At 33.3% G+C, this 13,529-nt stretch overlaps 1 protein-coding gene across 1 annotated transcript in view; it reads right to left on the bottom strand.

The window, feature by feature from the left end:
• Nucleotides 1-13,529, bottom strand: part of Tmem63 (transmembrane protein 63) — a gene marked incomplete at its 3' end in the record, with an annotated part of 90,844 nt that overhangs the window by 36,912 nt on the left and 40,403 nt on the right. The window contains exons 6-9 of the mRNA XM_081747792.1: nt 12,198-12,383; nt 7,133-7,213; nt 2,368-2,494; nt 1,799-2,058 (exon numbers count right to left, since the gene is read on the bottom strand). Coding sequence (XP_081603918.1) covers nt 1,799-2,058; nt 2,368-2,494; nt 7,133-7,213; nt 12,198-12,383 — 654 coding nt within the window. The remainder of the gene's footprint in view (nt 1-1,798; nt 2,059-2,367; nt 2,495-7,132; nt 7,214-12,197; nt 12,384-13,529) is intronic.

Raw genomic sequence — 13,529 nt, 5'->3', positions numbered from 1 at the left:
TAAAGTCCCAAGGTTATGCTCTTTAAGAAGATGAAGACGGATGATTACTGAAACTAAATGATGGTGAAATTAATTTTTTTGTGCTCTCCCACCAGGAATCAACTATCAAATATTGTTACAATACACAATTTAATTCAAATTAATAACATTAATCGTTTTCTTGATTATTAGAATATATTTCATTTTGAGCAAATTGTATTAATACGAAATAAAGTTTCGCTTACAAAATAGCTAATGGTTAACACATTATAATCACAAAACTCTATGTTTATATATATAGTTTTGAATTAAAATTTGACATTAATTCTCTGGTAATTCTGAAATGAAATGAAATATCTACATTATGATTTCCATTCTCGACAGTATACTTATTTTTTCTACTTTGAAATTCCTTTTGTTTGCATTTTTCATGTAACCTTTATACTTCCTGAATTATAATGTAATGTTCTTTAATAATTAATACATGCGCAGGCCATTATTGAATATATATATATATATATTGCTAAGAATAAACATCCAAAATGAAGTTGATGTCACAGTTGATGTTTGAGTTTTACGTCCCATGGTTATGCCGGTTAGGCTAAAAGGGACGGTGATTATGAGAAATTAATGAAATGGTGGAATGAAGAAAGTAGGAGGAAACGGGAGAGTCCCGAGAAAACCCACGCACACGGTGTTTGTCCACCACCAAATTCACTTGGCGCGAGCTGAAATCGACCCGAGGACCCCATGCAGAATAGGTGAACGCTCTACCACTGAGCCACCGTGGCCCCATGAATGAAATAGTGGAATGAAGAAAGTGGGAGGTAACGGGAGAGCTCCGAGAAAACCCCAACACACACTGTTTCTCCACCACAAACTTTACTTAGTGTGAACTGGGATCGGAGCGGAGCATACAGCCACAAGCGAGATCTTATTTTTCCGTTGCTTAAAGAAGACATTCCAGAGTAATGGCTTATTCTTATTCGCCTCCAACTAGTCAATTCTTGCCTTGAATTCTAACTTATTTAATTTTAGTGGCAATTCCTATATCCTCACTACAAAATGAAATGTCTCAGTTGGTGAGTAACGAAAATTCCTAATAGTTAAAAATGTTGCTCCGCTATGTGCGCTCGTTGCTTACGTAATGGAGCGGCGGGTGCTAACTATTACGAATTAACAATGATTTGATTGCAACTTAAAAAGTGAATTGTTTAATTATTGTAAAATAGGACAAGGGTGTAACCATAGATATTTATCTTTCTACAACAATATATTGTAAAGGTTTAATTGCAACTTAAACCGAACATAAACATGGTTTGCTGTTTATTAAGACAAGGTCCGCGACATGTATAAATTTGAGCATTATTATTTATCTAGGGTGGAACAACTAGTTAAATCAAAATAATGAAGATCCACTAATGATAGAAGATTTACTATGCTTGTTGTTTTATTGGTGTATGATGCATACCTTATTAACTTATTTATTAACAATATTCCAAATACAGCTAATAAAGTAATTTTGTACTGGAAGCAATAAACGGGAGAAAATATTTGGAAATAAGTAAGACATAGAATATATTTAACCCTACTATTCAACTGGAAGTACAAACGGATAATTCCAACAAGTGTCCGGAAGACAGAACCAGACTCAGGACCTTGCGATTACGAAACTAAAGGCTCGTTTACGTTTGACAGATTCGTCTTTCTATCTATATACACAATAACACTAACTTTACATTAAATATAACTTGAATTTTCCCAAATATTTTCCCCTTAAAAATAAAAAAAGAAGATACAAACTGAAATGTACTCATACCAATATATGTCCTCTGGAGTTGGAGCGAAGACAACCTGCCAGTTATGAGGTTCCAGTTGCCGGCTCAAACTAGAGGATGGTGGATTAGTGGAACATTTACATGTATGTCGATGATCCTCATAAATCCTCCTAGCAGCTTCAGGTGAAAACAGAGTTACAAAAACTATCCCCAAAGGCTTCTGAAGTGCTATGTTTTTCTCTGTATCAACCTCGTTGCTTAAGCGTGCTTCTTCTTCTGTGTAATATTCTATTGCATCTACCTAGTTGTTGTGGACACAAATAAATAATAAGCACAAAGTGGACTTCGAATAAGATTCAACTTTTTCTTTAAAAAATAAAGAAGATTCGAACAAGTTTTATAAAGCACAAAACGTTCTAAAGTAAAAGTTATATAATCTATAACAATATATAATTGAATAAAATTACTTTTGATTATGTTATTTTATCTAAATAGTGCAAAACTTTACATTTCATATTAAATTAGAATCTTCAATATCTACATCGAAAATTAAATAACTATCACAAATAGTAAAATGAAAGCATAATGGCAATGTATAGTAAAAACTTACTGTAGGACATCCAAATATATCACAGCAACCGCAAACATTACCACACGCATAAGGCCTCATTTCCAGACGAATACCAGTGTTCTTCAGATAACTCTCACAATACTGTTTTGCCTGAAAGGCAATCTCCCTGAAAATACAAGGCAAAAATAAACTCAAAACTTTATAGTTTAAGTTAACAAAAATAAATGTGTCAAATATAATATACGTTAGAAACAGCTATGTGTTGGAAGTTTAACAGCTTGGGACAAAGGAAGTTTAACACTATGTTTCGAACAACCAGGTACTTCGAAAGTCAATGTCTAAGTTACGTCGAAACTACTAAATGAAAGCAAGAGAAGAGCTTGGTACGCAGGTGATAAATAGTGTCGTGCAGTGTTTCTTTGTGTAGTATCTGAAAAGCATACGAGCGATGCATAGGAAAGAAAGACACATGACTCTCATATTTGCTTGTAATAAGAAATCAAAATTAATTTGACATATAATTTTACGGTCCATGATTATAATCTTGAGGTTCATAAAGTCTATTCTCTAACCTTCATAATTCAAAATGAATGACAAATAATTGTATCAATCTATCTATAGCTTATATCTATATATTATAAATCATATCTATCTATAATTTGAAAATCATATCTAATTTTTATTAGACGCAACAGTGAAATGAAACTAAATATGTAATTTTACGTCCCAAGATTATACCTTGTACGCTAAAGGAGACGAGTGTATAATTTAAAATGTGAATGTGTCATAAAAAAAAAAAAAAAAAAAAAAAAAAAAAACGAACCAGAAAAAAAATAGAACCAATAAGCAAACTGAACTGACCAACAAACAGTTTCACGATTTTCTCTATTGTTCTTTTAATAAACTTGGATTTATAAGTAAGAAAATACAATTTCTTGATTAACTTTGTTATTAACACTTGTTCGTCATTTGATTGCATTTTAATTATCAAACTCCATGTCTTGTAACACTAAAAACAAAACTGAGGAAACGAAGCTATACATATTTAAAAAAAAAAAAATAAAGAAAAAAAGAGAGAGAGAGAGAGAGAGAACATTTATTACTTTGAACCCTACAAAGAAATAAATAATAACATGAAGTAAACGTAGATGAAATAGTACACATGCTCAACAATAACAGTCTCCAACTAAACTTCGCCCAGGCTATGAACCTCGCAGTGGTAGACTTCAGTAGAACGTGAATGAAGTAAGTCGTCCAGTGCGATGATCATCTTGTCAACGTTGACAACCACCGTTCCAGTAGATGGTTGTCTAATGAATGAAACAAATCGTAACCCGACGATACAACATCAGGAATATATGGATAATACGTTAGCTTTATCCAATTCGAACAATGGTATCACGGATCGCTTTACCAATAATTAGTAGTTTCATGATGTTCTGAAACAGAACAATACATCTGCGATTCATAAGCACTGGTCTCAGTTTTCATTCTTTTAAGCACACGATCCAATTGTTGCAAGTACGTACTTGATCTGATCATCTGCCTAGGTGCCAGAAGTCTGCGATTCCCGACACCCTGGGCAGTTCATCAAAAATTGAACACACTCATTCCTCTGGTGAGGTAGTAGTGGTTTTATTTATTTGAAAGTTGTTGTGTGTGGTGCCAACTAATGATGATACTGTGAACTATCGTTAACATAATAAGAGAAGTAGTAGTGTCACGTGTACACTACGTGGAGTAGTTTGGTTTGTATGGAATAGTATTTTCTCAATACTGAAACTACTCTACATAAAACTACGCTTATTACTCTACATAAAACTATCTATTACTGTTTTTACTCTATAATGATCTAGTTTAAACCGCAAATGGTTAATTTCTACCACTTCCGATTTAAATTTAAGACACTATATTTTGTAGAAAATTATCGCTGATTCATTAAGTAGTTCTTAAGATTCTTCGTTTCCCGAACAGGCAGACACACATACGAACAAAGAGGATAAATATATAAAGGAGTTTTGGTTCGTAAAGCAAACTCCTTAAGGACCTATTGTTTGATTATCACAGTTCTTGAACTGATAGTGGTGTTTGCGAATGGTTTCTGAGTGCAATTGAATACTACATATGTTCAGTTTTTTATTTGATTAGAACATTCCCTGGAAACGATTCATCTGACTCTGTTTCCGGAGCAGTACAGGAAATCATACTCCAAAAACGATTCAATTCATAAGAATCATTTTTCCTCGAAACAAGCAACCTGTTACGAGGAACTCACTCCCAAACTACTCCGGAGAACAAAAACATCTTTGACAAGTGCTTCCTAAACTGCTACGGGAACTGGTTCAGATGAATTAGTTCTTAAACAACCGTAATTCACAACTTCCGCAAAATGTGCATTACAAAACAACCACAGATCACCTAATATATTTTAAATGAAGTGAAAACCAGTCTCTGAACTAAATCTAGCCTAACCTAACTTAATCCAGTATAACTATTCCCAGTTATCCATAATTTTCAACTACGATATTTAATTTTTAACTAAAAATCATAAAAAACAGAACATATTTTCAAAACTACATGGAGCTGCTTCCTTCCAAATCCCCCGAAAAAAGAAAAAGAAAATAGCTGGACAAAATAAAACTATCAAAACATATTTCGTACTTGAAAAAAAACAACAACGAAAAAGCAGAAATGCTACACAAATCAAAATTAAAAATCATATTAATTAAAGAACTTTAAAAACGAAAAAAAAAAAAAAAAAAACATTCACCACTAATGATAGAGATCCAGAGTGGTGTAAAAATTGAAAATAACTCTCCCCATGTGAGAATCCATCAGCAAATTTACGATGCCACACACCACGAAAAATGTAACATGAGGTTTTCCCAACCATGAATTGACACCAAATTTCGTTTCAAATATGACCACAAATTCCCAACAATGTATACTGGCACCAGTATTGAGATTTACAAAATTTGAGGAATGAATCACAGTTAAGTGTTGCCAGTTCTCTTTATCTAAAGTTTGTATTCTTTCCAGTGATCAGTAATCATAATAGATCCCGTATGCAAATGGGATGAAATAATATGAAATAGATCTTCCACAGAATGCGAATTACACTCACATTCACTCACAAAAACATTTCCACTCTCCATACAAATCCCATCAACAATACATGTTTGCTGACGTCTCATCCGTCAAACATTAAATTAACGGCGGCCAAACAACGATTCATCGACCTCTACATGCGAACCAGCCCCAGCTTTGACACACTTGATTTTTTTAAACTAGAGTTTCTAAGCAGACCTCCTGACAAAACGGTAGTTAATTACAGACAACTTTCCAGACATCGTAGCCACAGCAGAACACTCATGAATAATAAATTCAAAATTACTGATCCCACACACGAAAAAATAAGACGGCAACAACACCTGCCCTACAAGTTCACATTACTGAAAAATGTTCCTTTCTGCACAGATGTAGATCTTTCGAAGCGAACACAACTACTATTATAACAAACAAGAAAAATTAATGAGCGTCCACTCCTACCATACGTCGGAAATAGCTTCAGTCTAAGATCACAACCATCACGTTTTCTTCAACTCAATTAAACCACACAATGCAGCAAAACAATAACAATTAATGTCTGAATCTAATACCAACTTACTTAAAAAAGACGATTTTAAACTCTTAGCATCAAATTCATTAAACAGTTTTCCAATCTAATTAACTAACTCTACAGTCGCCATAAAACAAAAATTGAAGTACGCGCTTCTACAAAATTGACAACCAGCGCACAAAAACTTAACACACTGACACACAACGACTACAAGCGGATACGAACAGCTGACATTACAGAAGCAAACTAACGTATGACTGTACATGATAAGACACCTACTGGAATTAATAAGAACTACTACCAACTCATCTCATAATAGACATCGCACCAAAGGCACGAAGGTCCAGTTCCAGAAAGTGACTGAACCTGTAAGAACCAGTTCCAGTTACTGCTCTACTCAAAGTCTTACTACCTATCGTTGTCTATGGCTTGTGTACGTCCGTATGTGATGCATTTGGGTTGAAGTCACCGTCGTTCACAAGTATGTTAAACTATTATGCTATCCACTGATTTAACACACCTTATCCAATGCCTGGCATATTTTTCTTTTCATTTCACAAGTGTCTGCTTGCAGTTTAAACATACAATGATGTTTGAGACTCCCGGTTTTGACCTGTTGTTGCCGATATTCTTGTTGAACTGTAACGATTATAATCAGTAGACTACGAGACGAAATAATAACACGTTAAGTTTTTCTCACGAAAATGCAGAGAGCGCGTGCAGTGTAATTAGCTGGAAATCTGACAAAACTTTTTGGGTATCTAATAGGACGACGTCAACATCTTATGAGCTTCCTACACCGATCCTACATAAACGAAGTTACATAATACCACCGCAATGCAATAGTTCACAACAGAACTGGAAACACGTAAGATACTATCCTTTGTCGGCCAAACAAAATGGAGTCATAACTACCCAATTGCAATAAACATGCGTCAAAATAAGCAAAACCACGTTCAAAATTCGTATTGTTTTAGTTTGTTGAAAGAGTACTCGAATAGTGATGAATGACCATGTTTGATGGTAAACTTGTTCCAATAAATTAATAACGTTTAAAGGATCCACTGAAACTTAAATCGGGATTATGACTCAACTCGAGCTTTACTTTAGTATAAAAGTAAAAGCATGTACTACTATTTCTTTAGCAAACAAAAGAATTACTTACATAAAACACAAAAAACGTACCTCTCTTTGTCCAATGCACTCACTCTGCTGATATTGAATGCCAACTGAATTTCTTGGATTTCAATATCCGAATACGCCTCACTGGAAAAAAGAAATCAGTACAATATATCGTATTACTGAATGTGTATATATATATATATATATATATATATATATATATATATATATATATACTTACATGTACACAGGACTTGAACACATGAACACCAACATCATGCTTTACACCAATGAATAATTTTACCCTGTATTACAAAACTTACACCAAAATAAAATTCTATATATGACAAATCAAAAGATAGTTGGATGATGATTATGAACAACAATATACTGAAGGTATTAAATATATAGTTAGCTTCCGAAACTCAAATGGCCCATAAAGACAGAAGTACTGTATTGTTGTTTGTACCTGTCAGTCACATGGAAGGCATAGAAGTAAGTTTCTCTCATACGTACACGAAATTTGAGAAAGTTCATAATGAATCTAATAATATCCAAATAATGGGAGAGTCGAACTAAATATAAAAAAGGAGAAACGTTTAATGTTTGTGCATTCCAAAAGAAATGGGTTTTAAGTGTAAATCAGCAAGTTGGATTAATTATTCTTGTAAGACGTGCGTCAGTAAGACATTTCTAAAGCATACAGGCTTTCCAATGCTAATGAAAAAAATACAGGAAATCACGACGAAAAAATATAGGAGATTTCGTGAAGCTATGAAAAAGGAACATTTCAATTATCCAACACGTAGAAATAATAATAAAAAAAAATCACATGGAAATGTCACAAATTGCTATATGAACATACATTTTAGCTACTCATTAATGTTTTCGTATGTAGCTCACTAATACTAAGCAACGACCATAAGGAAAGTGTAAAAAGGCTCTGCGTTAGAAAATCAATGTTTGTAAATATACGTCTCCAAGATGTGAATGTGAGTAATTTCATCACTTGCAAGATCCTATCATTTCTATGTAAATTCCTTTTCATTTGACTATGTGTAACATATTCTACAATTATTTGCCTACAGTTAGTACAAAAAGTATTGATACATCTAAATAAATTATTTATGAGTCTTTAAAATCACTATTTCATAGAACTTTTTAATGAAAATGACGGAACTAGTTTCTTTTGTTCCATTTTGTAGGTGTTAGCACTTTCTGCGCTAATTGTATATTGTTTGGTGTAATTATCTTTAGAGAATGAACAGGAAAGGACGAAATACAGAAGAGTCTCCATTCAACCAACTATTGTGGAGACAAAAGGTCTTCCAACCATCCACACCTTATTTCCTTATGTTATTTTCACAAGTGGAAGTAGCAATGCCACAATAATATAGGTTTCGTTAAAATGTAGGAAATATAGGAATTTATAGGAAGAGACGCAAATATATCGGAAAAATAGGTAATATAGGAGCATCGGAAAGCTTCCAGTACTTTTGACTGATTTGCATAAAGAACCATGTCAAGCTTATCATTTCATGCAAACCCAACCTTACTCCCAGAAGTTTAGAATTATTGTTATTCTTTCCTGTAATAAAAAACTTTCCTTATAATACTCTTCAATTACTTTGCTAATATGTATAGATTTTTTGATTACTTACATTCACTTCATAGTAAAATTGCTGAATGAAAAATATATTATTTGAATTTTGTTACACATCACACAAGTTCATTCAACACATTTCCATTGAAACTGATAACAATGTAATTAATCATGATTATACAATAATGACATTTTTTTAAAACAATATATATATATATATTTCATTTTCTTAAACAGACAAGTATTGGAATATATTTGACTTTTTTTTTTTTTAAATACAGAAAGATAAACAGTAAATTCTGAACAGTTAGTTATAAAAGAAAATTTCTAATAATTTTCCAGGAGGTAATGTATCTAGAATGGAAGCCACATTTCCTTGCTGAACTGCTATGCTGATATGCTGATATGTTGTATTAGAAAAGTAGTAGCCCGCTTGTCACCACTAAGGTGTACAATACGTTGGCCTACTTCTTTGATGAAATTGAGCCCATCGAGGCCCCAAATGCCGCTCGATTCAATGGCTACGGGCACGAACATGTATCTATCGAGCAGATCTTTATATTTTCTTCTTTTCTCGCATTCTCTGCGGGCTGCAATAGCTCCTTCTTGAGATGAAGAAAGAGTGAGATTAGGTGACGCGAAAGTGTCAGAGCATGTGAAATCCCAGAGAAGAATCCTTCCCCTCTTCCATGGTACTAGCGTTATGCCATCTGGTCTTTTGCCATCAGATCTGTTACACCCCACAGGTTCACGAACAGATGGAACTTCCGCCGATGTGAGTGCTCTCCAGATAATGTTATTCACGTTCGAATGCCTCACATGCTCTCCAGATAATGTTAATTCTCTGTTTCATTCTTGATAATGAAGTTGTACAATACAATGACTTTTAAGTTCTAATTCAATAGGTTTCAAGTCTAAAGTCCATGAACTCAATGAACAACTCTCAAAGAGGATAGGAACGCAAAAAGATGATTCCCATATTTAGAGAGAGAGATTATTTCACAAAGTATGCACTCTCTGTTCTAAGTTTTGTTAAATATAATTTAACTTTCAGTAGTTAAATATTTACACACACGGAGTGCTATTTATTGTCGTCCTTATGTTTGAAGCGTTCATGTCATTCGATTTCAGATTTAAATGTTAACAGTAAACGAATGTTATGAATACTTTAATACGAGGAAAAAAATTTTGGTAAGTTTCAATAATTAAAATTTGAGAATTTCACATTAATATTCCGGTTGACAAACAATGACACTAAAACAACACAATGCAATTTTATAATTTAAACTACTAACTAACTCTATGCCTACGGAATCCCGCATTCACAAAAGTCTATATGAACTTCTGACAGCCAACTGGATTCAGTTTTTATTTTCTTCAGATGCTCAATAGTTTCGAAAAACTATTTGATGCTATTTCTGTGATAATAAACGTTGAAACCGAAAAAAGTTAATTTCTACTACTTCGGATTTGGGTAGAAAGTTAACAGGAGAAACAGAATGCGGATTAATTTCGAAAAAAAAAGTTGGTCCCTATCTGTTGTTTTTGTTCTATGGAGAACAATATTGAATCCGGCAGTAGTTTACTACTTCCGGTTTTAGTAGAGATGTGCAGATGAAGACATATTTTCTTTAGACGCTGAATCGATTAAAAAAGACTGCTTGTCGCTATGTATTGCCATATTTCCTAACGTTGAACGGATATTAATTTCTACCTTCTGGTTTGAATATAGGGTGGACTGAGAAAATGAAACCTCTTCTTGGAATGATGCATAATTACAATAATATATATCTGTATGTATGTTACCGTTTTAATTGTAAGGCGATCAAATTTGATTCCGGTAATGGTTGATTTCTACTACTTTCGCTTTGTACTGAGGGGTTAAAAGACGGAACTTACTACTGGGACGTTAAATTGATTACAAAAAACAGCCTGTCACAATCTTATTTATTTAATGGAGATCAATATTTTTATTTAAACCGGAAATAATAGTAAATTCTATCATTTCAGGTTTCAGTAGAGATATTACGGGTGAAGATGGCATTTTTTTTCACATGCTGAATCGAACCCAAAAAACTTCTTTGTAGCTGTCTGTTGTGTTTTCTGTTCTATATCGATGAACGTTTAAACCGGAAATGGCAAATTTCTATCACTTCCGATTTGAACAGAGAGTTAACGAATGAGATGCAACATATTCTTGGGGATTCTGAATCGATTAAAGAAAAAAAAAACTGCTCCATCTCTGTTACGGTTTTCCCTATGATACACTTTCTAAGACTTCACATATTTATGAATAGCGCAGTCTAATATGCTCAAATATAGTTTCAGAAACCCAAAACACTTAATTTGAGTAAACTACCACAACAAAATATTGAGAAAGAAAAGCAAACACATGGGGTCCTCCGAGGACTCCAGCTTGGTAAACAATGTTGAGAACTTACGCTTGGTATATTAAGGCTTAAATTGAGTAATTGATATGGCTTGATTTGCATTTACCCCTGGCACGAGATCTACATGAAATATGTTAAAAAAAAAAAAAAAAAAAAAAAAAAAAAAAAAAAAAAAAAATCGTGTACTGAGCCGACGAGCTAAGAGCACTTGTGAACTTCACTCTGGCTGTGATATTACTTTTAAACAGCTTGTAACAAACTTGTTCCGGCGTTCTACACCATATACAACATTATAATATCAATTCTACGTCATATTTAAAGTTTTCCTTAATATTATTTACTTTTGTTCCTCAGATTTTTAAATATTACTCACTGTCTTGTATGAACTATTGGACTGTACGAGGATATTATGGAAAAACGACTAGAGGCGTCTGAAATGTGGGTATAAAGAATAATTTAATTACCAGCTGGATTATATGAAAACCAAATGAGAATGCGTTAGCGAAGGTTGGAGACTGGAGTTGGTTAGGAAGAAGAGAAGAAACTGATTGGACACTATAGAAGAATAAACAGTATTATCAAGAATGTGATATAAAGTTTGATAGAAGGTGAGAGACGGAATTAAAACAATTGGCGATATTAAAGAATTTACGTTAAAATTACTAATTATGTATAGAAAAGGAGTCGAGACACTACATCTAGAAGCAACGGCAGGGAACACTGATGATTTTTCTAGTTTTAGTTCTATTTCACAGCTTAACTTACAAACCACTGTCACTGTCTCATTCGCCTACGTGTCACCGAAATCGATTGACCTAATTCAAGTTTTACACTTTAAATGACGATTGCAATACCGGATTTATACCTATTCCTACTATATGATGTTGATATTTATCCAATATCTATCGCTCATTTTCAATAGCTGCCTGCATACTTGGTATCGATTTCATGGTACTACTTCCAATTTATCGTACCCGCTCTACATTGGTTCTTACAGATTTCCAACTCTTCCAAAATTTCGAAATGGATTTTAGATTTTTCTTTACAACTCTCCGATTAAATACAAAATTCAAGATTAAAATAAAATAAACTGAAAACATCTTAGATCGAATCTGACACAAATACTGAAACTTACCGAAAATGTCGAAGCAAATCATTTTTGTCACACATGTGTTTGGGAATATTTGTTATCATGAGAGTGCGTGATACATTTGCATTGTTGTCTTCGAATTTCAGCGACACTGAGAACTTTCTCATGATGATAATTCCCAAAGGTAAATACAGCACAGCCAGTACGACATGTGTCCACAGAAACGTTGAACTGAAAAAAAGAAATTTAGGTATAAATCAAACCATACTTTACTAAATCATCAATGAATGAATGAAAAAACTAATAAAACTAATATTACACTCATATAACACTAATAAAACATGTTTTCATTAATATTTGGAAAGTTGAAGTTTGGATTTAGCTCCGATTTAAACTACTCGCTGAGCAAAACAATACGTTTATTGTACAAATTAATAACGTGTAACAATTTCACCGCTTCATCGGACACTATCTGGAATTGTACAATGGAAAATATTCCAGTTGGATTTAGCTTGTTTATTGCGTTTTCAAGAATTTTTCTTAACGGTTTCACAACTAAGGAAATGCAATAATACGACAATTTTTAATTTACAGTGACTTTTTATGTTCATAGACATTCAGTACACAAAATATGAAGTTGTCAGTATTTGATGATTCTCTGTTTATCTTTGGTATTCAGTTTGATCTGGCAACAGAAGAATTACAATTACACCAGAAATTCAAAATGACTTACACACAATTGATAACGTAAGAAGAAACTTGGCATTGATTTTTAGTATATAAAATAATTTGTAGTACTGTTAATTACGCGGAATTACTATATTTTTCTTTAATTTGGTGTGGATGTTGCATGTCGTATGTAAAATCATCTTCGAAAATGAATAGTGTCTAACTGAAACTCACACATAGTTTGTGTTCATAGAAGTTTAGTAAAAATTTCCATTACTTTCAAAAACAAGTTTAACATGAGATCAGATGCTCAATTTTTAAATTTTAGAACCTTTGCATCTAAAGGGCAAGAAGTTTTCACGAATAATTCACCTTTCGTGCGAGTGAATTCATCTGTTGATGAAAGTCACAGAGTAACTAAAACAGTTAAAAAAAAAAAAAAAAAAAAAAGTTTCTCGTGCCTCTGTGGACAGCATACGCACCTTTGGTGTAAGAGACTCGGATTCAAATCCCGGCTAGAGCTCATGTGGTTTGGATCCCACGTGAGGCTGTAGGTCCATGTTTCATATTAGCCTGGCTGCTGAAAGGGATGCTAAACTCAAATCAAAACCTAAAAGACGTCAAACCATTGCCATCTCCAGTATCAGGCCGTGACAAATAAAATGGCAAACTTGTACTATGTACTAGTTTCAGAAGAAAGTTCCATAC

The sequence above is a fragment of the Thermobia domestica genome, unplaced genomic scaffold (assembly GCF_964235325.1).
Source record: "Thermobia domestica unplaced genomic scaffold, izTheDome1.hap1.1 HAP1_SCAFFOLD_665, whole genome shotgun sequence".
NCBI lineage: Eukaryota > Metazoa > Arthropoda > Insecta > Zygentoma > Lepismatidae > Thermobia > Thermobia domestica.
The sequence above is the reverse complement of the archived record's forward strand: the minus strand, read 5'-3'. Positions and strand labels throughout refer to the sequence as shown.